Source organism: Brassica rapa, chromosome A05 (genome assembly GCF_000309985.2).
Source record: "Brassica rapa cultivar Chiifu-401-42 chromosome A05, CAAS_Brap_v3.01, whole genome shotgun sequence".
Classification (NCBI taxonomy): Eukaryota; Viridiplantae; Streptophyta; class Magnoliopsida; order Brassicales; family Brassicaceae; genus Brassica; species Brassica rapa.
In genome coordinates, this window is record NC_024799.2 from 15,951,121 (window position 1) to 15,977,035 (window position 25,915).

Below are 25,915 nucleotides of genomic sequence, written 5' to 3' on the forward strand. Positions count from 1 at the left end.
ATCTGAAGATTAGGTGCTAAAAATTGTTGAAACCGTATATCATCATTTAACACCATTTTAACGTTTGTTGGTGGTGTTGTTTTTGCATCTTTAATCGATGCGTTGACATCTCGTTTATCCTCAATAATCATATTATGCATTAAAATACATGATGTCATTATATCATGCAATACCTATTTTTCCAATAATGTGAGGATCCTATGACGATAGCAAATTTGGATTGTAGAACTCCTAAAGCTCGTTCAACATCTTTCCGACATTATTCTTGTCTTGATGCAAACAATTTTTTTGGACCTTGGAGATCGCTCATTATTTGGAAAATTGTTGACCATTTAGGATATATACCATCAGCTAAATAATAAAGCATGTTATATTCTATTTCTTGAATTATGTAATTGGCTGGAATAGCGGTACCTTGCGCAATCTTGAAAAATAAATTAGAAGATTTTAAAACACTAATATTGTTGATGCTGCTTGGCATTTCAAAATAGGCATGCCATATCCATAGATCATAATCTGAAACCGCTTCGAGAATAATAGTTGGTGACCCGCTACGACCTGTAAATTATTGTGCCCATGCTGTTGGACAATTTTTCCACTTCCAATGCATACAATCAAGACTGCCTAACATTCGAGGAAATCCACGTTGCTGGCCGATGCTGAGAAGTCTTGAAACGTCTTCTATTGTTGGTGACCTGAGATATCACTCTGAAAAAAAAACACAGCTACAATTGCATGAAAAAATCTTTTCATGCATTCAACTGTTGAAGACTCCTCTTTTTGATGTATTCATCGGTCGCATCAGCATGCATGCCTTATGCCAAGATACAAATAGAAGCCATTATCTTTTGTAAAGTTGACAATCCAAGTATACCAAATGCATCACGTCGTTAGTTGAAGTAGTTGTCATGTTTTTTGACAACATCAACAACGTGAAGAAATAACTTTTGTGACATTCTAAATCGACGATGAAACTCTCTTTCACCATACATAGGATTATCAGAAACAAAAAATCATTGTAATAACGGCATGACCAAAAATAGAGCCGCAGTGACTTACATGATTATTTTCTTGATTGAGTTGCTGAATAAAACGATTATTGTTGATAAATAAATTAATCGCAATTTGTTGTTCTCTGTCCATTGCCTCATTTTCATTTGTAATTCATTGATCAAACTCAGATGAGTCTGAAAAAGAAGAATTTTGAAAAGATGGATCTCCGATATTAATTAAAATTCTTTTTTATCTGAAATTTTGTTGATGAAATGCATGTCTTTATATAGAAATAAATATTGTCATTCAATAGATTTTACCTCTCATAAACCATTAAATTGAAACTTTGTCATTTTCCTATCCAACCTCCAACCATATTCTATAGTTAAGATAAGAAAATCCTGTAATTTTGATCTAGACCATTCAATAGTTTTCATATTTCATCAACCATTAAATTGAAACTTTGTCATTTCCTATTCAACCTCCAACCATATTCAGTAGATAAGATAAGAAAATCTTCTAAGTTTGAACTAGGACATTCAATAGATTTCATGACTCATCAACGATTAAATTGAAACTTTCTCATTTTCCTATCCAACCTCCAATCATATTTTTTATACCCAATAAATAAAAAAATCTCGAAATTAATTTATGTTTATTATTATTTTTAAAAAATTTATGTTTATTATTTTCGATTCTTATAAGTTTCTTTTTATGTATAAATAATAAATTTTATCAAATGAAAAAATTCAAACTCGTTCAAATCTTTTTCTTGTATACAAAAATGGAAAGAAGTAGAGGCACATCATTCAACCAACAAATAGATGAGTTGATATATCATGTCTATTTAGAGGTATCACAAGATCCCATTACAAGCAAAAATCAAGCTTTCAAGACATTATGGGATAAAATAACAAAAAGCTATAATGCAAAAAAAAAGATGGGAAGTTAGGAGCAAAAGATCTTTAAAATAGAATTGATACTATTTTATATGTTGTTAGAAACTTGAAGAGTTATTATATCCAAGTGCAAAATATGAATCCAAGTGGTGCATCCGAACAAGACATTGTAAGTTTAAATTAAATTAATATGTGTTATTTGTTTATTTATTTTATTGTTAATATATTTAATCAAGTTTTTTGGTTCCAAAAATAATTATGACATGGTTCAGTTACGCATGCAAAAGAAAGCAAAAAAAATAGTTTTAAAAGAAATAAGGAAAAAATAGAATCTTATTGGCAAATTTAAACCCCATCGATGATAGTAACACTCGTCAATTTCTTCGATCTGAACAAGCAAGAATCATACAAAAAATAACTCAACAACAACAAGGTGAGACTACTCCCAATTGTATGGACAGTATTTTGGTGATCTTGGTGGAGGTTCGTGATCAAATTTACCTGAATATTAGTATTGTAATATATATATAAATATATATATATATGTATATATATTAATTTGTGTAATATTTTAAGCTTATTATGTAACATGTATTTCGATGTAAGATATTATGCTTGTATTATGGTTTTTAATTTGGGTAAAATTTCCTAAATATAATGTTAGTATTGTGTAAAATAATATGTCTACATTATATTGTTATTGATATATTTTTTTTGTAGAATAAATATAAACATATTATTAGTGTGTAAATTAACTTTACAAAACCAAAAGTTATAATAATTATGTGCTAATATAACTATAATACAAAAAGACAACATAAAAATGTTAAGTACAAAATCATTAAACGTATCTAAATAGAAGAACTAAAGTGAAAAGTAAATAGTGTTTTAAGGGGTTGAATAGTGTCTCCTTATATTTGAGGGTGTACTATTTACCCCCTTAAAGATAAGAGGATAGTGGCCTGTTGGAATGCAAAAACCACTACAATAAAAAGATAAGAGGATGTTGGAGATGATCTAACAAACACATATAACTAAACATTATTTGTATGTTTATTTCATAAGTCTAGCTATGATCCTGACTTTTATGAATATGATATACATAATTGGAAAAAATATATTATAAATAGCTTTTTTGTTAACCGTGCAAATGTTATATTAATTGTCTAAATATTAATATTACCAACATATTAGTTTTGTCTTAAATAACTTATCTTCTAACCGTGTATGTATTATATAAGTTGTTCAACAATTTGACATTATCAACTGATACATACACATAAACATTATTCATATGTTCATTTAATATGTCTTAGCTATGATCTTGGTTTCTAATGGTATCAAGTTAAACTTATGAATCTGTTTGGCCGTATATTTAACATAGCCGGCTATTTAACATATCCAGCAAAATAATTGTTTAACATATTATTGTACCGGCTATAATTTAACATAGCTATCTTAATGGTCATTTAACAAAGTAAGATCTCTCGATCGCTGCATCTCCAGTGAGCTTTTGGCCATTGCATCTCCGGTGAAGCTCTCGGTCTCTGCGTCTCCGGTCTAGCTCTCAGCCTCTGTGTCTCTGGTGAAGCTCTTTGTCGGAGTCCGGTGAAGCTCTTCGCCGCTGCGTCTCCAGTAAAGCTGATGCAAAGATGGTCGAACCAGAAGCTAACTTGGAAGAGGAAGGACTTATTGAGTAAATTCAACCTCGTGGATGCAACTCTGTGGATGCAGAACCTATCGATGGAAACCCGTGGATGCAACTATGAAGATGTAGAACCTGTGAATAAACCTGAGTGAATACAAGAATCAAGTGATCCTGAAAATACATGGAGCTGGACGAGATGAGTGACACTGAATCTGAGTTGGACCTAGATGGACTTTGTGATACTTAATTTCTCAGCCCAAGTGGACCCATTATCTTTGGTCTATTATGAGATCTCGAACCAGGAAAATGAAGAATGCAATTGTTTTCTTGGTTTATCCTAAACCAGAGCCAAATCGAGTTGAAGATCAAGTCAAATAACCAACTCAACTCTTCCATTGCTCGGTCTTTGGTCTTACCTAATTTTTCTAAGTATTTATTTTTTTTCTGCAATTAAGACTTTTTGTCTTTCTCTTAGGACTCTACGTTTTAATCTTCTTTTCTATTTAAACTTATGTTGTTGCAGACAGAAAATTCATTCACTTTTATCAATCAAAACTTCTTCTTATATGTGAATTCTTTGTTTATCTTTAAACATCGATTGCTAGGAGTTCATTCTCTACAAACACAACTCATCCTTGATCCTACTTGTGAGTTTATTCTCGAAATCAAGGGCACATCTACATAAGTGTTGATCATTTCATATATCAAGACCATTCAAACCTATTCCATCAATCATCAAGTTCAGTTGCGACCCATTTATCTCTCAAGCTATCTGATATTCCTTCAAAAGAATAAGGGACAAAGAAATCTCATCATAAGGGATTCGTCGGAAAGTCTTCAGTGTTGTGTCTCCATTTGATATAAATGCTATATATATGACTTGGATTTTCAGCTGCGCCGTTTGTTTCAGATTATATGTGGTTGGGGTTTAAGCTCACGCGCAACTGTACATCTTCGTTTACTCTGGCCTGTCTCGAGAATCTTGACATAATCGTTAGTAAATCTTTGCATATCTTTCTATTCACCTAAATCTCATACTTTCTCTATATCCGCAAACTCGAAACGTCTATTACCCAAGGACAATACTGTCTTCTTATTACATTCTGCCAGCACACAATCACATTTTTACTGGTTAGATATATACCTATTTTCCATGTCTATTTTTGGAATAAGTGGGTAGTACTACTAATAGCTATGACCGACAATAGAAGAAACTTCGGCTGGTTGCACCGTCGGAACCTGCTCTCTGATTTCTCAAGCTTACACATTCTTATGGATCCTACTACTCCATTTGCTAACTGAAGTTTCCAGGAACAAACCAAGATCCCAATCATCATCATCCACAACAAAGATGATTCAGCATATACCTTTTCAAGATAATGCTTTGTGATCAAACCAAACAAAACAGTCTGTACAGTACCTTAGCTAGTGATGTCAACCGAGAACCTGGACCGCGGGACAGACCCGTTAAGGCTTGGGGCGGGGCGGGTTTGGGCCGTATATTTGGTATCCCGCAAATCGGTGGGCCTCGCGGGTTGGTACTGTGCGGTATTGGGCTCAAAGCGGGATGGCCCAAAAGAACCGCGGGCAACCCTAAAGTCCTGCACCCTCTTGCCTCCTCATTTCATCTGGAACCTGAAAAAACAAAAGAGAGAGAGAGAGAGTGAGAGAAAGACGAGTCGCCGACAGAGGAAATGGAGATCCAGCTACAGAGAAGCCACGGTTACTCCATCTCGGCTTGTAAACTTCACAGATCAAACTCGCATCTACAGAGATAAGCCTTTTCACCTCTTCTTCTAAGTTTTGCATGTAATATTTTCAAGTTCTTTATCCATCAAACTCTCTGCTCTACACCTCTAACGATTTACTCTTGTATAACATGTTCAGGTTGTTAGCTAGCTAAGGAAAGAGATCCGTAAGATGCATGCAAGATCCGAATAGATGTAAGACACTCTAAGACTCCTCTTTGCTCAAGAAAAAGAGATTCGCTCGAAGCTAATAGTTGTTGTTTGAAATAGAGATTCGCTTTGTTACTTGTTTGAAATAGAGATTCGCTTTGTTACTTGCAACTATATAGTTCTGCGGATCTTCGCCGTGTAGCTAATGAAAAATCATTCAAAAGAATGAAGACTGATTGTTCGTTGGCTACCCGGCAAGATCCGCAGTGAAGTTAAGACAAGAATTATATAGTTGCTTGTGGCATGTTGTTTCAATTGTCTGTCCTGGTTCGCTTGAACTTTAGTGATTCAGTTTCTAATATCTCTTTTGTTTTTGTAGGTGAACAAGGAGGAGGCTGGTTATGACAGTGAAAGCTGGTGTAGGCTCAACACGATATAGCTGGTTATGGTGTTGACTTAATGTATGTGTTGAGCACACACCTGCTTTCCTGTTATAACCAGCCGCTGTCTTGCTTGTTTAAGAAAAGAATATACTACTGAGAACTAAAAGCATTGTAAGTCTTTAGTTTTTACTCATGTTCTTAATCTTATATCAAGTCTCTGGTATGTCTTTTTTTTTATGGTTGGTTTCTTTGTGGAGCTGTTGGAGTGTTGGTGAACAAGGAGGCGTCAGGACGTCAGCTTCCCAATCTTTCATTCAGAGTTAGCAGCTTAAGGACCTCACTTTAGTCGCTTAGAAGTTGTAAATTACATGTCTTCTCTTCGTTTAATCTGATATAGTTAGTATAAAACTGATGTTATGTCTCTGATGTTTATTTGATTGCGTGTCTGTTAGCTTATTAATGCTTAGGTAGTTGTTGTTTGAAGTTGAGATTACTTGTCTTGACTAGTTAAGAGAATTTTTGCCGCGAAGCTAATGAAAAATCACCCTAAGGACTGAACGGTGCTTGTTCATAAGTTACGCAGCAAGATTCACTTCAAAGTTAAGACAAGACTCGTGTTCTGTCATTTTGCTTTGTATGTACTCATGTTCTTAATCTGGAATGAAGTCTCTGATATGCGTTTTGGTTTTGATTGTTTTCTTTGTCGAGCTGTTGGAGTGTCGGTGAACAAGGAGGCGTCATGGACCAGCCTTTCATTCCGACAAACTAGCTTTAGGACCTCAGGTCAGTCGCTTAGCAATATGAATTGATAGAACTTGATGTAGCTTAGAAGTTAGAACTCGCTAAGTTGATTGGAGAACTTGTTGTCTTGAGTTGAAAATAGGAAGAATTGATAGGAGACGTAGAAATATATTATGCTGCTTGTCCTCAAGCAATTATTAATTTGTATACTTTACGTATAAAATTTAATTGCAATATTTGTTTATTTAAAAAAAAACCCTAACACCACTACCCCACGTAGACGTAGCTTAGGTCACGAAGCCGTAACTTTGCTTAGAATTATCGAAAAAAAAAAACGCAAGAGCTGAGAGACGATATGGGATCAAGAGGCGATTCAGATGATCAGCTCCCGTACGATACTAACTACACCGGCTACGTTGGACTTTGAGTCTCAACAAGTCATAGCAAGACTTGGTGCAACTGATGAGATCGGTAGTCAACCCGGTGATGAAGGTGTTATCGTGGGAGAGAAGCAAAGTAACAAAAGAAAGCTCATTAGTTTGGTTGATTCGGAAGAGGATTCTGATGTTGAAATCACTCCAACATCCCAAATGACAAAGCCTCGCAGACCAACCAGTTTTGGAACTGCTTCGTAGAAACCCATGATCAAATCCACACTAGAAGTTGGTACTGGCTCATCCAAGCAGGCGTGTAGTCAGAAGAAGTATGTTCATGTGAAGTCAGTTATCCGTGGAGGCAGAAGAAAGAATGGTGTGTCTAAGGGCTCCGGTAGTCAGTCTCAGAAGAAGAAGAAGATGGAAGAAGAGATACCGGAGTTTGAGGATGAACTGGATGAAGAAGGGCTTGATAAGCTTGAGCTCGGTGAAGAGGAAAGGGAAGAGAGGCAACGATCAGATATGTGAAAAGATTTTACGGTGGTCCAGAAACCCAATGGGAAGCTAAAAGCTGCTTGAAATCATTGTAAGAGGGAGTATGCATGGCAGTCCCACTCGCATGGAAATAGTGGGTTGAGAAGGCATCGTTTAAGATGTAAGATGTATCCTAGGAATGGAGGAAAGCAGCAGCAACTCAATGTCGAGGGGAAAGTTGTGTCTCGGAAGTATGATCATACTGTCTTCAGGCAACTGGTAGCGAAGACAATAGTGCAGCATGATCGACCATACTCGTACGTGGAGTATGAAAAGGTGAGGGACACATGGAAGTATTTGAATGCTGATGTCCAAACCATATGTCGAACACAGCGAGAGCTGATGTGTATCGACTATATGAGAGTGAGAGAGAGACGCTGAAGAGAGAATTGGCTAGTCTTCCTGGACGAGTCTCTTTCACCTCTGACTTGTGGACATCAGTGAAGCGGGAAGGATATATGTGTGTGACAGCACATTACATTGATCAGAATTGGAAGTTGAATAGCAAGATCCTGACGTTTTGTGCTCTGCCACCACCACATACTGGTATGAATGTTGCTATTCAGCTCCTTGATTCACTAAAAGAGTGGGGAGTTGATAAGAAGGTGTTCTCAGTGACGTTAGACAATGCCACCAGTAATGACTCGATGCAAGATATTGTGAAGTCTCAGCTGAATTTGGATGATGCTTTGTTGTGTGGAGGAGAGTTTTTCCATGTGAGATGTGCAGCTCACATTCTTAACCTCATAGTTCAAGATGGGTTGAAGGTAATTGGAGACTCTTTGCACAAAGTAAGTGAGAGTGTTAAGTATGTATTGTCATCGGAAACGCGTGAAAACTTGTTCCAGAAATGTGTTGAGGCTGCGTGTGTAGTAGAAACTGGGGGTCTACAACTGGATGTGCCGACAAGATGGAACTCGACTTTCTTTATGCTTGAAAGAGCCATCAGGTACCGTAGAGCATTTGGCAAGTTGGAGACATTTGATAAGAAGGGTTATAAAATGGCTCCCACTGCTGCGGAATGGACAAGAGCTGAGAATATCTGTAATTTTTTGGGTCCATTTGCTGTGATCACAAGCTTGATGTATGGTTCGAACTATCCGACTTCGAACTTGTATTTCTATCAGGTGTTCCAAATCCATAATTGGCTTCGGATCAATGAGGGAAGCGAAGATGAGATTGTGAGATACATGGTGCCACCGATGAAAGAGAAGTTCGATAAATATTGGGATGAAGTCAGTGGTCTTTTTGCAATGGAAGCAGTCTTCGATCCAAGGTTTAAGCGGTCCATTGTCAAATGCTGTTTGGAAAAGCTTGACATGAGTACACGTGATGCAAAGCTAAAGAACTTGCGTGAGAAGCTCAGTATTCTGTTTGAGTCGTACGACAAAAAATCCATGAATAACTCACCGTCTACAGAGCCACGAGAGACTGTTCCGCAAAAAGCTTCTGGAGCGGGGTCAATGGGACTGTTTGGAAACTACGGTGTGAGTGTTTATTAATTTTTAAACCTTCTTTTCATCTCTCTTTTCATTTCTAATTTTTTTCTAAATAACTTTCTTAGGATTTCTTTGCATTTCGCAAAGTCAGTGGGGTTGCGACTAGAAAAACACCTCTAGAAGCTTATCTTGATGAACCACCTCTGGACATTAATAATTTTCAGAGCTTGGACATCCTCGATTGGTGGAAGGATAATGCCCATCGGTATGGGGATTTGCCTGCAATGGCATGTGACCTGCTAAGTATTCCAATCACAACAGTGGCTTCAGAGTCCTCCTTTAGCATTGGATCTAGAGTTCTTAACAAATACATGAGCCGTCTTCTCCCAAAAAATGTGCAAGCTTTGATATGCACTAGAAATTGGATCAAGGGATACGAATCTTATGCACATGATAATTAATTCACATTATTATTCCTTGTAGAGTACCATTATCCCTTAATCCTAACTTAGTAAATGAAATTTCTGATATTTACAGATGAAGAAATCGATGGTGATGGTAAAGAAGAGAAAGTACCATCATTTCAGTCCATTGTCAATGGGGAAGATGAAGATGAGGAAGCTTGAATTGTTATCTTAATTTGGTGTTTTTATTTTTTACAATCTGCTACATCTTGTTTTACTTGTTTGGTTTTGTTTTGACTGCTATGATTTGGTGTTTTTCTTTATTTAAAATTTGTTAAGACTAAACATCTCATCTTCTACATGCACTATAAGATTTGGTTAAGACTTAACTGAACTGAAATTGCATTCTTAATATACAGACCATCCAATTCCAATAAGTCGAGCTTGTTTGTGTGTACATGACTTCAAGAACTTATATGAATTGAAATTGACTACAAAAACAAAATGAAGTTTAGATATGTTGTATAAAAGCCTGAATTGTACATCTTTAACACGTAGATGAAACGTTAATAAGTGTTATGGAGCAGCACACAGTGCTTAGAAGTCCGTTGGTGCACCTGATGGTTCGCAGCCCACGGGACGACCTGTAAAGGCCTGTGCATTTCGGTAGAGCAGGCTTGGGCCGAGCTTTTGGAGACTGCATCCCGCGCGTACCTAACCCGCCGTAACCCGCAGCGGTCCGGGCTGAGACGGGACAGAACAACCCGTTTGACAACACTAACCTTAGCTTATAATGACTGTTGATTTTGGAAACTTATCTTGTGAATAACCCAGACGATATGCAAACAAAAAGAATTGAACAGCCAAGAAGAAACGGAACTCTTTTATCAGCAATTTAACATTCTTTACCCTTTCAAACTACGTACATATTCAAAGACTCATGTATTAGAATTGCTTAATAATTACTCCATTATTACTAACATGAATCATGGTTTTTTCTAACTTGCATGTAACTAAGATAAATCTGGTTCAACAAAACCACCTTTCACGACAAGACTGGTCTCCCGGAAGCTTGAACCGTGGCTATGAACACCCAGAAGATGGCACACAAGGCACCCACAATTGATAAGACAAGAAACCCTCTGTTTCTGCTACGCTTCTTTGCTACTACGGTACTAGTCACTGGTGGCGTTCCATTAACCTTTTTACTGTACCTGATACGGCTAAAGCTAGACATACGCACAAAGGTCCGGTTAATAGGACCCTCACACGCAGAGGCTGGCGTAGAAGGTATTGAATCCATGAATGCCCACAGAGCCGATGTGAACGGGCTTGTTCCACCACCATTCTCGCCTTCCTGGTCTTGGGCACTTACAGTAAGATTTGTGGAACCGGGCATCACACCTATGCAAATAGTGTTCACAGAATATCAACGGAAAGGCTTTATGGCTACTGCGTTTAAAGATTATAAGAAAGGGAATTATAAATTTATAATGCTTTGAGCTGAGCATGAGTATTAAGCACCTGATGAGGGTAGAGGCGCGAATGCTCCGGAAGTAATAGATTGTGGTTGATCAAAGAGAACAGCCTGATCATCATCATCTTGAAACCACATATTGTCAGTAAAATCATCGAGATTGTTGTTATTCACCTTGTTCTCAGGGATCTGGTCCTGGAACTGCTGTTTCTCGTTGGATTTGTTGTCGGCAAATTTACTGGGAGAAGACGGATGTACAGAAGCTCCCTGAGCAATAGGTTCCATATCCAAAGACATGGAAACGTCATGGAACAATTGGTCAAACTCATTAAAGTCTCCAAATTCCCCAGGGTTCAAGAACTGTGCAGGCCTCTCAACTGCGAGTTCAGAGGCCAGAAGATCATCCATTTCAATGTAATCCTCCTTCTCAAACACAAAAGGCTCCACGCCAGAGCTCGAGGGCCTAATGTATGGCTCGCCGTTTGGCAAGAACCTTCCCGTCTGCTGGGGCTTAAGAAACTCTCCAGAAGAATTATTTACCAACGTGCTCTGTATCTCTTCTTCCCTGTTAACCTGCAAGTAAAGTTATTATCTATGTAATGAGTAAAGCAGAATTAAATGGACATGGAAATTAAGGCGTCATCCTACTATAGATTGGTAGCAAAAACCATATTCCTCTTCCTTGTTGAGAGAGAGAAGGAACTGACCTGGGGAACACTAGAAGCAAGGCCATTAATACAAATCTGAGGGATCTCCTCAAAATCATCTAACTGAACATTTACGGGCTCGAAAAGTCTAGCATTATCGACAAAACGAGTATCCTCATGACGAACCAGAGCCAGAGGTTCCTCTGGCAGAGCAATATCATCTCCATCTTCACTATCACTATCACTATCATCATCAACCCATTCTTTTTCTTGGAAAGGAGCACCATAATCCTCACCATTCTTGGGACCAGACCCACTTTTCTTGAACAGCTTATACAGAGCATAGTAATCCTGAAGGGAGAAAAAAACTAAATCAGATCAACTAATTGAGAACAAATAAAAGAAAGGGACCAACAGGTAATAAATAGAGAAAAAGACTAGAATAGCATCAAACCAAGTTTTTGTTCCCAAAGTAGCACTCAAGGCTCAAAATCACAAAAATAGGTTTCATTAAAGAGGTAATGTACACTTATACCCCTAGGGTTAATTAATCCAAACCTTAGGGTTTAGAGTTAAGGGGTGGGGTTTTGGAATTAGGGTTTAAAATTTTATAAATAATAAATAATAAAATAAAAAATAAAAAATAAAAATTTTAAAAACAATTTCAAAAAGTATTTTTAAATTATAAAAAGAAAATCTGAAAAAAAAAATAAAAAAAAATTTGAAATTTTTTTTTTAAAAAAAAGTTATAAAAATTTCGAATCTGAAAACATATAATCTGAAACTATAAAAAAAAAATTATTTTTTTTTTTTTTTTTTTATTTTTTTTTATTTATTTTAGTTTATTTATTTAATTTTAAACCAAGGGTATTATAGATATTTTACCCTTTAATGAATGTCATTTTTGTGACTTTCTCCTTCTAGAGCTATTTTTGAAACATAAACTAAGGTGCTATTATTGACAATTGCCCTAATAAATACCTTGGCGTTCTTACATGGGTGGAGTTCTTCTTCATTCATAGTGTACTCATGCATCACCCAGTCAGTACGCTCACCAGTAGGTGCCCGACCTCTATAGAAAACAAGAGTCTTTTTGAGTCCTACCGACCTGGAGTTGTAGACAATGACTGGATCCTTCCCTGTAGCCTTCCAATACCCAGTTGCAGTGCCTCTACCCGACCTAGCTGCGTTTGGATACTTTCTGCTCCTTGGAGTAAAGTAGAACCACTGTCGATCTCCTGTCTTCAACACCGACTCACCTGTATATGTAAACTTTCAGAGACCCAAATATCAAAAAAAAAAAAAAGACTGCCAAGATGTAACTACCAGGCAAGTCATCGGGTTCAATCTTGTAAACATCAACGACGCCGATGGCATTGACTGTAAGCCTCTTTCTATACATCTTCCTCTTGAGATAATACATGACAAGCTCCTCGTCTGTCGGGTGAAATCGAAACCCTGGCACGGTGAATTTACCCTCTTTGAAACATGAATTTGGACAAGGATTCGCCATCTACGTAACTATCATAACCGATCTCTTGGTAGATAAAGATAGAAGTCGAAAATCAATCCTACATGATACTGAGAGAAAGCAAAAGAGAGTTTTCTCAAGGGCTGAGTGATTTTGGTTGGCTGTTTGATGTCGTCTCTCAGCTTCTCTCCTACTTCGCAAACCGTTTCGATTATTGGGACTTAGCCAGAACTGTATGGGCCTCAATGAACGTTCTGTTCCAACCCATTATTGAAGAAATATTTTCCTATCATATATTATATCGAGTTAGCCCCTGCTCATTTGGTTTTCAGTTCCGTTCGGTTCTTTAGTTCTTCGGTTCTTTGCAGTATTTTTAAAACCGGACCGGAAGCTAAACCGGATAATTTTTGGGTTACGGTTCAATATGGTTCGACCGGATCAAACATGGTTCAATGATCTGGATTAATATATTTTTAGTGTATAACTTTAAAAGTTATGTTAGTAAATATGATACATAATTAAAATATAAATGAATTTAAAATATAAACATTGTAAATATAAACTTGTTTTATGTTTATATGGATGGTTTAAAGAATTTTGATAGATTTAAATAGTTTTTATCAGTTTAATAACTCTAAAATTCAATCTGACAACGTGACAGTTCATGGTCGAACCAATTATTTGATCCAACCCGGCTATGTATTCGGTTCATGGTCCGGTTTTAAAAAAACTGGTTCTTTGCTTCTAGAGGTTTAGGATCCATTTGGGTATTTAGAAAATTTGGTTCAATTTATTTTTTCTTCTATTCTCTGATCGATTCAGGTAACAAAATTAGAGACCTACTAATATCTAAGATAATTTTGGATCTCATTCGGTTCTAGTTCGATTCTTTTTTTTTGTTAATTCGGTTTAAAAGTCTGAAATTCGTTTTTAATTAAATATCAGATTTTGGGGATTTTAAGATAAAAGTTTGGATAATTTTGAATTTTCCAGATAAAAATTATTCTTGTAATTTTTTTTGTTATTTTGGTTTATAAACGGTTTTTTAAAATTATTTAATTATTTTAAAACTAAATATAATTAATATCTATAAGCATATCAATTATATTGTAGAAATTTGGGTATCCATTCGGTTTTTGGTTCGAATCCACTCCGGCTCTAGTTCTTTGGTTCTAGAGATATATGATCTGTTCGAATACTTCGTAAAATCCAAACCCAAACCAAACCTCTTTTTTATTCGGTTCGGTTCAGTTTTTTTAGTTCCAGATAACGTGTCTCAAGGAGAATATTCTTAAATCACATGTTTAAAGGAATGAAAGAGCGGATTTATGTTTAAGAATATGATGCCCTTAGTTACATTTAACCTTTTATTGCATTTTAATATTTAATTAGAATAATGAAAAATATTTTAAGTTTGTTTTGAAAGCCAAAATATATAGCTATCAATATTTTGTTTTCATTTTCTTACAAAATCGTTCATCAACTTTCAATAATCAAATATTTTAGCTAATTTGTGTGTTATTGATAAAATAGTCGAATGTAGATAATCTATACTTAATAAAAGGAATCTTTTGAGGTTCCATAGAGCGTCCACATCAGCGAAAAAACTTTTCCCGAAAGATGACACGTATTATTATCAAAATAATAATAAAAAAGTAAATATACATATAAAGAAAAATAAAATCATAAGTAAATATACAATATAAGAAATAGAAAAACTACATTAAAAAATAATAAGTAAATATACAATATAATGAAAAAAATAAATAATAAGTAAATATAAAATTTTAGAAATAAAGATATTACATTAAACATCTATCATAATATTTCATAATATTATCATTTGATATAAAAGCAAGAAAATTAGAATATATATTCTATACTTAATAAAAGGAATCTTTTGAGGTTCCATAGAGCGTCCACATCAGCGAAAAAACTTTTCCCGAAAGATGACACGTATTATTATCAAAATAATAATAAAAAAGTAAATATACATATAAAGAAAAATAAAATCATAAGTAAATATACAATATAAGAAATAGAAAAACTACATTAAAAAATAATAAGTAAATATACAATATAATGAAAAAAATAAATAATAAGTAAATATAAAATTTTAGAAATAAAGATATTACATTAAACATCTATCATAATATTTCATAATATTATCATTTGATATAAAAGCAAGAAAATTAGAATAAATAAATATACAATTAAAAATGAAAAAACTAAGTTTAATATCTATTTGAAAAATATATAATAAAATAAATAATAAGTAAATATATAATATAAGACAAAAAAAATTACATTAAACATATATCACAATATTATAATTAAAATAAATAATAAATAAATATAAAATATAAGATATATAAAAACTACATTAAACCTCTGAAAAACGTACAGTAAAATAAACAATAATTAAATATACAGTATAAGAAAGATAAATATTACATTAAACATCTATAAATAATATTATCATTTGATATAAAAGCAAAAAAAATAGAACAAGTAAATATACAATAAAAATAATAATAACTACATATACAATATAAGAAATGGAAAAACTACATTAAACATCTATTAAAAATGTATTGTTTTACATTTTTATTATTTACAAATATTTTTATAAGTAAATGTATATACAATATAGGAAGAAATAAAAAATAACTAAATATAATATATAAGAAATATAAATTTTACATATTATAATAAGTAAATATAAAACATAAGAAAAAATAAATAATAAGTAAATATAATATTAGGCCTGGGTGTTTTTAACTCAACCCAAAATACCGACCTTAACCCGAACCGGAAAAACCGAAACCGAATCCAAACTGTTTACAAAAATATCTGAATGGAACTTATGAGCTTACTACTTTGGACTTTGGTTATAACCCGAACCAAACCGAAATCTGAATTAGTATCCGAAGATATCCGAAATTAGTTAAATATGTTAATGTTTTTATATAATTAAGGTGATTTAGATATTTTAGAGTATTCAAAATATTTTTGTAGTTTGTTTTATTTGTTGTTTTGAATACTTTTAGTTAATAGCCTTTTGACGTCAAAAAAAAAAAAAGAATACTTTTAGTTAATTTAGATAGTTTAACTAATTTTTAATTAGATTTGTAATTAATTTATATATTTTGAAAAAAAATTGGTCAATTTTCGAGGTTTTTAAAAAAATATATTTTTGTACGATTTTAAACATTGTTTAAATCCGATCCGAACCGAACCCGAAAGGAACCGAACCAAACTCAATCCGATAATTAGTAAAAATCGAATGGTACTTATGAGCATAACACCGAAAATCCAAAAATTTGAATCACTCAGGCCGAAGCCGAACGGACCACCGAACGCCCATGCCTAATAATATATAAGAAATAAAAACATTACATTAAATATATATATATAGTAATATTATCATTGATATAAAAGCAAGAAAATTAGAATAAGTAAATATACAAAATAATAAAATATAAAAAGTAAATAAATATACAATATATAAAATAAAATAAAACTAAATTAAACATCTATTTGAAAATGTATAGTTAAATGAAAAAAAGTATAGTTAAATAAATAATAAGTAAATATACAATATAAGAAATATAAATATTACATTAAACATCTATTCTAAAATTACCATTTGATATAAAAGCAAGAAAATTAGAATAAATAAATTTGCAATATAGAGAAATTTCCTAGGATAGTCATTTTTAAGTTTTTGTCCCAAAAGTACTTCTTAATGAGAAACTGACCAAAAGAAGTTTTACTAAGAGTAAAAATATATTTATATCCTAGGGTTAATTAATATAGACTTAGGGTTTAGAGTTAAGGGATGAAGTTTTGAAGGTAGGGTTTCAAATTTTAAAAAATAAAAAAATTAAAATTAAAATTTTCAAAATAAAAAGGGGCCATTTTGGTCATTTTCTTTTTTGAAGGTTATTTTTGTGACAAAAACTTAAAAAACTATTTGAGAGAATTGCCCTATAATATAAGTAAAATTAATAATAAGTAAATATACAATATAAGAATGAAAAACTATATCAAACATCTATCTAAAAAATGTATAGTTTTCTGGTTTTTCTAAGAAAATATGTATTCAAACAAACATACAATTCAAAAATTTTTGTTATTCAGAATACAACGTCCAAAAATAATAGATATATAGTTAATATTTTGAAAATCAAAATACCCCCGCGCGTAGCGCGGATCAACTCCTAGTCTTTATAAATAAAGTACACTTTCCTTCACTCCCAGCGTGTCCACCTCAGCTGCCAGTGCATAAATTCGTTGCAAGACGTGCTACCATGTGTCCCCTTTAATGAAGCACTGCGTCTCGCGTGTTGTCTTCCGTCTGGGCGTACGTTTGGGCTTATTCTCATGTATTGTTTGCAGCCCATCGAATACCTAACTATGCGCAAACCCTAGGTCAAGATGGTGAACGCGATTGTGTTCTTCGTATCCTTTCGATCGGCGTAGACGATGACGATCCAATTACGTAACAGAGGCATTGTGATCACTCTCACTTTAATCTTATTGTCTTTAATCTCATTAAATCATACGCCCACTACGATATCTTCAGATGCGTTGGTATAAATAGGTTTGTGCCTCTCTTATGCGAATCGCGATCTCAAAATCTCTCTGCTATCCATCTCTTAGTACTCATCTCTCTTAATGGTTAACTCGAATGTGCTTTTTTCCGGCTTGAAGTCCGGCCGATGTTCATCTGTTGTCGAGGCGAGGCTAGTGAGATTCTGGGAGGCTAGGAACGTTAAGCGTGGTGGGGAGCTTATGTGGATGGATTTGCTCATGGTGGATGTTAACGTGAGTGATTTGTTATTCGTTCTTTTTTTAGTTTGTTTCTTAAGTTTTTTTTGTTATATACTAAATTACTTTGGATATCTTTATATATATGTCGGCTTACTCCTTCTGTTAGATCCCAAGGTTATGACGACGTTGACTTTTTTTTTGTTTCAGTAGGTTAGTTGACGTTTAACCTATTTACATTGTGTTGCAGAGAATTGATGGTAAAAGGAATTTGTTGCACGAGATCACTAGACTTTCACCAAAGGCAAAGATAAGCTCTTTATTAGGTCTCTTGACATAAATCATCAGGCATCTCCTTATGCTATCTATGGACCTAATCAGTTTAGAATTGTACTGATAATTAGGAAGAAGTATATTCCTTGATAGAGTAATATCAATATTAAATATTTGTATGTCTGTGTTTTGTCTAGGATTAGACTTAGTCTCTTCAATTTGTTCAAAGTGCTTCTCTTCAGATTGATCATATAATTTGGAAGCTTAATTAAATCTATTATGTTGGTTCCATGTTTGATTACCTTTTCTATAGGCACTTCTCTCTGGGGACCTTCAGTCAAACATTTCTCCAACCAGTAGTGAACCTTACGCCAAAACAACAGTACGAAGTACTAAAGCTGCAACAAGTTCTCACTCACGACCACATGGTGCAGCCTTCATAGCACTGAGGTTGTTGTCTTATATGCCATGCCATGAAATGAATCTCACCTGTATTAAGAGCTACATTGCTTTTCCTATATTTTCTTCCTTCTCTGCGATTTAATTCTTGCTTGGTTTCCTTCCTCTTCAATCCAAGGGACAAGCAACTGGGTTGGTCGGTTTCATTTGACTGAAACTTGCAGCAATGAACATGGTTTCTCACACTCAAATTACCAAAAGAAGAAGAAGGCTCTCTCTCAAGTATTACACTGCAGGCAAGCATTCTCTGATGTTTTATTGAGATTTCAGTATACGTGTATTCTTTTTGGTACTATCATCAAATCTAATATGTATGTTTCATGCTACAGAGGACAGAAATTGATCGGGTCTTCTTTTGGAGATCTGGAATACATGGATGGGGCCTTTCTGCAAGCAGAATTATCTATGAATGTGGGTTTTGTCTGTATTTTATAGAGAGGGAATGATAAGAGACAGTATTTTATTTCAGATTCTTAAATACATACTGGAATAGGTGAGGCGTACCATTGCAGACCTGAGAGAAGGGAAAAAATTCTATATGAGTTGAGACTGTTTCCCATTTATCTCCACAATTATGTATTTCTCTCTAGCTCTCTTCTAACCAAGAGAAGGAGTCAATCATTTGGATGATGATTCTGATCAAAACCTGGATTGGCGATTTTTTATAGGTGTGAAGGACATGAGAAGATATAGATGAGAAAGGTTTAGAGATTTGTACTTTTTTTAATGTTCCTCACCAACAAAGATGAAGGAAAAAAGCAAACAATAAAAAGAATTAATGATTACATTTTCTTACATTTTTTTATGGTAAGAAAATTTTGTAAATTTTAACAAAAAGGGGAACTAGTAGAGTTGGTACAACTCTAAGAAAATTTCTGATTTAGTGATTACAATTTTTACGTTTTTTATGGTAAGATAAGATTGTAATTTTAACAAAAAGAGAAAATAGTAGAGTTGGTATAACTATAAGTAAATTTCTGATTTGTAAATTTCTATCTTTTGGCTTATTCCAACAGTCACTGTATTATGATGGATGTGGTTAACATGTTTATACGTGTCTATCTTCGGAGTCATGAAAGCTTTGTAAACTACTTACTTGTCTATCTTCAGAGTCATGAAAGCTTTGGCCAATGTTTTCATGCTGACTCTTTCTAAAATTACAATCAAGAAGAAAAAGAAAGATTATGCAACAATTACCTTTACGTGGCTCTCTCCGAGAAGTAACAGCAGAGGACAATGTCATTATGAAGAGAAATACAAATAACATGGATGCAATGTTGGTTCCATAGATTCTATGATTCTCTATATTTCTCTAAACTAATTGGCCATCCGAACAATTTAACTAAGTTTTACAAAGAAATGTTTATATGCTTCATAAAGTTCTTTATGAACTTTACCAAAAATATATTGGTTTAAATTCCATCAACGTAAAGATACATTATCTTTTGTAGTCTACATATTATGATTTTAAAGTAGCCATTGGTTTGAATCTATTTTTAAAAATTTATATTATAGTAATAGACTATATGGGATTATTAATTTCATAGTAATATAATTTTTAAAAATCCTGCTTAAATGAATTTGAGTGTTACTTAATCTGAAAATGTAGTACGACATTGGCCTCATATAGTTTGGATGATATGGTTTATTTGATAATCGTCTTAATATAATGCATGTATACTTAAATAGTCAATTTTAGATTGTTATGTTATTTAACTAACTTTACAAAAACCAATTGTAATTTGATTCATTTTTCACATTACCTAACTCAATGGTTTAAAAATATATAAAACAGTACCAACGCATTCACAAACAAATATATAAGAATGAAAAATAATTCTTAATTTATGTATTAAATTTCAACTGTAGTGACATGCATATTTATTTTAATTAATTTTAAAATAAAAATATAAGTGTAAAATAATTACATTAATGAAAAAATAAAAGCTTTTTATTAATTAATCAAACCTATGATTTCTGATAAGAACAACAAAAAAATAGGAAAAATTAAAATTATTTTTAGTTTAGAGTAAACTGCATATTTTTACACGTATATGAAAATATAATATATCTTTTAATTGATTTTCACTTGCTTAACAAATATTAATATAGACGAAGATAATTTAATAACAACATCGATTACAATAATTGATGTTAAACAAATATTTTGTATCATTTATTAATAATTGTCTCAAATTGATATCATTCTTTTTTCTGATACTATAGAATAGAGTAAACACTATTAAAAGCACTTTAAAAAACAAAACTCACATTTTCATAGGATAACACAATCTCAAGGGTGTCCCCGTGCATTGCGTTGTATTGCTTACAAGAGTGCAACACTTTCACATGCACTTTCCAACCACTCTTGAAGGGTTTCACATCTTTTGAAGAAGTGACTTGCATAATTGAAGACATTTTAGGTTATTTCGAGAGTGTAGGTATGATTAGATGTGAGAAACACTGGAGGGTATTGGGGTGTATATATAGTGTTAGATTACTTGATGTTCACTAAAGGTCGCCGAGAATAATATATTGCATATTTGAAGTGATCAGTTAAGAAAATCGCAAGAGTAGTAATCAAGCAAAAACAGATTTTAGGTGATATATATCCTTGATGGCCAAGTTAGGGAGATTTATATTTTATCTTAGCAAAAAAGGATTTTAGGTGATATCTTCGTGAATGATTGGTAAGTGCTGTAGCTTTATATTTTTTGCTGTAGAATTTAATCTGTAGATATATTTGTTGTAGCTTTCCTTGCTGTAGATTTCTAAACCACTAATTTTTTGCTCTGGAAATAAAGCTCTATACAGCTATATTTTGATTTTTCAGAGATTTTTTTGCCGTGAGTTTTTTAAGGAAAGCAAAGCTCGATTGGTTGACATATATAGCTGTAGACTAAATTTTGGCTGTCAAGAGCATCTACAGCCCCAACCAATCATACTTTAACTAAAGGAAACTGGTACGATTGCATATTGTTAGCGAGATTTATGTGTCTTTAATGGCCAAGTAAGCGAGATTTTTCTATTTTGTTAGAAAAAAAAAGATTTTAGGTGATATCTTGGTGAATATTATAGACATTAACTAAAGAAAACCGGTAGGATTGAATATTGTTAGCGCGATTTTCTATTTTTTATGCATTTACATTTCTGTTGGAATAAAGTATATTCATCTATAATATCTTAGATGTAAAACAGTTCGTAACAACTTTAAATTGTTATTAAAAAAATTAAAATAAGCATATGATTTAGGGCTTATTTGCTAAATAACCAAAAAAAAAATGAAAATTAGATTTTGGGAGAGAGAGTAGAGAGAGATAGGAAGAGAAAGTAGGAAAGAGAGGGGGGATTTTGGTTAATTAGTGTATTTAAATTTTTTTCATGTATATAGGGTGCAATTTTCCTATGATTTATCTGTAATTAATATCGGCTTATAAAAAAAAATCTTATCTACAGTTTCACCATTTTATTTTTGACAGATACTAATTAGTAAATGATATAAAATGAGTTTACGGTTTATATATTGTATTTTGGGGTTTATGGTATAAAGAAGAGAACCTAAAGCATAAGTAGTGCAATGAAAATGGTGAAGCTCATCCTAAAGTATTATTATGGTTCAGCTAATGTATTTTGGAAATTATTTTCAACTTTTTCAAATATAATACTATATTTCACTTAATATAAAGTATACAATATATAGTACATATGTATTAAGCAAATTCACAATTTTAGATAATGTGGGTTGACATATTAAAATTAGACAGTGGACCTATTTTAAAAGACATTAAAACATTTGTGTGGGCTTTTAAAACAGATTTGGAAACCTTTCAAAAACTCAGTCGATGCTCATTAAAAGGGATGCTTTATTTGTATAGTAGCTTAATTACTAGACTACCCTCAATGAAATAATCAATGTCTTTGCAAAAGCAGTGATACAACTAGTAAATAAAGGGTATTAGAGGGGGAAAAATAGATAGGATCATGTTTTAATAGTATAGATTTACGGTTTGTGTTTACTTTGGATAGCAGTTTGATTTAGATCGGATTAAAACCGGATAAAACCAGGTAATACTCGTAAATATGTCAACTTTTCAACAGTTTTGTAGTCTGTTACTTAGTTTCTCACTTAAACAATAATTTTTTTCCTATGATTTATAACGGGTCTATGCTGGATTGCTTCATGAGATGTGGGGTAGCCAAGCTCTTTCCCCTAATCTGAGTTTCGACGGTTCAAATTCTGATTGTATGTTGCTCTTCTCCTGTGTAACGCCAACGACGATGAGAATCTCTCCTTAATTACTCATCAAGTGGAAACACAGCTTAACTCTCCACCTCTTCCTTCTTCAACCTATAAAAACCTGATACCTCATCTTTCTCTGTCGCTTCATCAAAGTTTTCACATTCGCTCAATTCATCAAACGTTACCTGAAACTCACCACAGCTAAGGCCAATCGTTGGAAACCACCGCAAAGGGTCCTTCTGCTATTTTGTTCAACTAGCTTTTACCAGGCAGGGGAGAGTCTAAGCTGGTTTTCAGGCTTATCGCAATGCTCAGACACTACATATGGATTTTCTTTTACCTTTCTCTTTCTTTTGTTTTGCTCTGACAATAACTATGATTACTGAAACAGTGCTTCTCTTTAAATTTCTGCACCAATCCATCTTCTCTCGGTTATTTGTGGAGGTAGTGACACATGATGCGATTTCGGGAATCCATGATGTGAATACCCAAACCGGCTCCGTGAGTTTTGAGTTATGCTTTTACGAGGCTGATGTACCGGGGTTACGAAAAGTGGCTTTGAGAACTGAGATCAATACTTCTCCTCCATTCGGATCGGTTCAGGAGGCGGTAACCTGGTACCGTGGCCGTGGATATTGGGTTCCTCTCAAGCTTCAAGACAACTATGTAATTTCTCTTCTTTCTCTGTTGATATATGGTGTTTTATACATCTTGTATATATGCTTTTCAATTGGTTTTCAAGTCTTTATCGAGTCTTCCTAATCCTTTTCGAGTCATTACAAGTCTGAAGTTGCATTGGATGGGAGATGGACCAGCTGGAACAAAAGAGGCACAAAACAGTGCAATTTTGTGATTTTCACGCAGAACAGTCTTGATGACTGTTCCGGATAGCGGAGCAACCTGAGTGACTGTTCCGAGTGCCTGTTCCAGCGGCAGAGATTTTTAAGGAAACTACAACCTATTTCGGGATTTGCCCTAATCTCTTTATTTTCTCTCCCAGCCACCTGTGGCTTTGATATATCATATTTTTCTCTTTCTTTTTACATTCTACACTGTTTTTGAGACAAGGAACCAGGCTTGAGCTTTTAGAGATTTGTGATTTGATACTTTGTAAAGGGAGAAGGCTCCATATCTCTCACCAGAGAGAAGAACCCCTGAACCCTTATTCTATTTTATCTTCAGATGTTTTATTCAGTCTATGTCTCTGTGTTTTCTTGCTTCATGGCTGAGTAGTCAGCTTGCTTAGTCTAGGGTGTTAGGGTGTTAGATCCGTGAGCTTGACATAAGTAAGTTATAAATCGATTGTCTTCATTCACTGTTGTTCTTAAGGCTTGCATCAAGTTAACCACTTAGTGCCTGATTCTAGGTTTAATCTATTCATCAAAAGTGTTATAGGTTGCTAGACATAACTTGAATGAGCATTGCATCCCTAATCAGCGAAAGTAGATATTAGGGTGTTTTGTGAACATATCGGACTTGATCTCTATTGTTTACTGTCGCATTTTGATCCAAACGAGAGTTTAGGTATCAAGATCGATCAGCATAGGGAGCAGTACCACGACAGTGGACTGTTCTATTTGAGTGATCCGATTTCTAGACTTGCTCTTAATTGAACTTGAATAATTGTTTGGCTCACACTTGCTTAACACCCGATCGAACCACCCTAGGCTAGCATTTTTAATCATCTGAAAACCTTAAATCAATCTCTTACTTTATTGTTACGAAATCAACTTTAAAACCCCCATATTGTTTTAGCTTGATATTGATCCCATAAAGATAAAGTGTAATAGTTGGTCTCTGTGGATTCGATCCTAAAGTGCTACATCGACATACCATTCGATTGTGGTAGTGTGCACATTAGGTTAATTGGTGTGCGTTTACACGTAATATCAATTTGGCGCCGTTGCCGGGGACCATCTTTTTACCTTTAGTTTTTTGGTTATTTATTTAGTCTAAGACCTCTAACTTGCTCTATCCTTTTTGTTGTAACTAATGTTCCAGGTGCATGATCAGTAGACATACTCGGAGAAACGCACAAGGAGACTTGGTTACACTTACCAACCAGGAGCTAGCAAGGTTAGAAAGAACAAATCGTCAACAGCCAAGGCAAACCGACACCACTATGGGTGATCACGCCAATCAAGAGCAACGCACTGCTCAGTTGCAACAGATGCAACAACAAATGTTTCAAATGCAGCAGACCATCCAAGCTCAGCAGGATGCTGCTGAACAGGCTGCTCTCGCGCGACAGGAACAACATGCGCATACTGTTCCAATCGGGCAGAGAAACCTTCCTTGCAACATCCCTACTACGCGCTCTGCCATTGTTCATCCACCCTGCACCAGGCAGGACTTCGAGATCAAGCCTGCTTTGATCGGTCTAGTACAGAGAAAGGTGTTCTCTGGTCTCTCTATAGAAATTCTAATGGAGCATATTGAGAGCTTCGAAAAAGTCTGCAGTTTCACTCGCATGAATGGTGTTCCACCAGACTACATCAGGTGCATGTTATTCTCATTCTCTCTTGATGGAAAAGCTGCACGGTGGTTGAACTCTCTCCCTACCGGCTCTCTCACTTCATGGGAACAGATCCGATCAGCATTCCTCAGCCATTTCTACTCTAAGGCGAGAACAGCTGCATTGAGGAAAAAGATCACCTCCTTCAGACAGCTCACTGATGAGCCTTTCTGTGACGCATGGGAGAGCTTCAATGATTATCGCAGAGAATGTCCTCACCATGGATTTGATGATGATTACCTTCTGGACATTTTCTATGATGGAGTGGACTGGAAATACCAAGGTCCTCTAAACTCTGCGAGCAATGGAGACTTCATGACTCAAACCACTGATGGAACGTTTAAGCTGATTGAGAACATAGCTGCTAGCTCAGCTAATAAGAAAGAGGAGGGTGATTGCTCCAAGAAAGGGAACAGTTCTGACACCCATAAAATAGATGAGCTGACTGCCAAGGTTGATCAGCTACTGAAAACAACCAGGGGCACATCTTCAGCATGGAGCAAGCTACGGCCGGGCAGATTCAGAACCAGAACCAGCAACAACCACAGAGCAATCGGCAAGCTGTCCCAGCTACTGAGAAAAGTCAACCAGATGAGCTGAAGGGTCTGGGTATGATGATCCAACAGCTGTTGCAGGGTCAGCAGGTTCAGGCCAAGGTGTTGAATCAGGTAACCACGGAAATGGACACTAGGATGGGCAACATGTTCACTGAGCTGAATAACAAGTATGACACTCTTGCGATCCACA

At 34.5% G+C, this 25,915-nt stretch overlaps 1 protein-coding gene and 1 non-coding gene across 2 annotated transcripts; both read right to left on the reverse strand.

The window, feature by feature from the left end:
* Positions 1–10,168: 10,168 nt before the first annotated feature.
* LOC103868844 (NAC domain-containing protein 17) lies at positions 10,169–14,569 on the reverse strand. The gene is made up of 5 exons (XM_009146897.3): positions 12,764–14,569; positions 12,419–12,696; positions 11,498–11,788; positions 10,838–11,363; positions 10,169–10,717 (listed from the first exon to the last, which is right to left on the reverse strand). The coding sequence occupies exons 1-5, from the start codon at positions 12,948–12,950 to the stop codon at positions 10,359–10,361; spliced, it is 1,641 nt and encodes a 546-aa protein (XP_009145145.2). The 5' UTR covers positions 12,951–14,569; the 3' UTR covers positions 10,169–10,358.
* Positions 14,570–25,288: 10,719 nt separating this feature from the next.
* Positions 25,289–25,395, reverse strand: LOC117134573. Its single transcript, XR_004458757.1, has one exon. It is a non-coding gene; the product is annotated as a small nucleolar RNA R71 (small nucleolar RNA).
* Between the last annotated feature and the right edge of the window lie 520 nt (positions 25,396–25,915).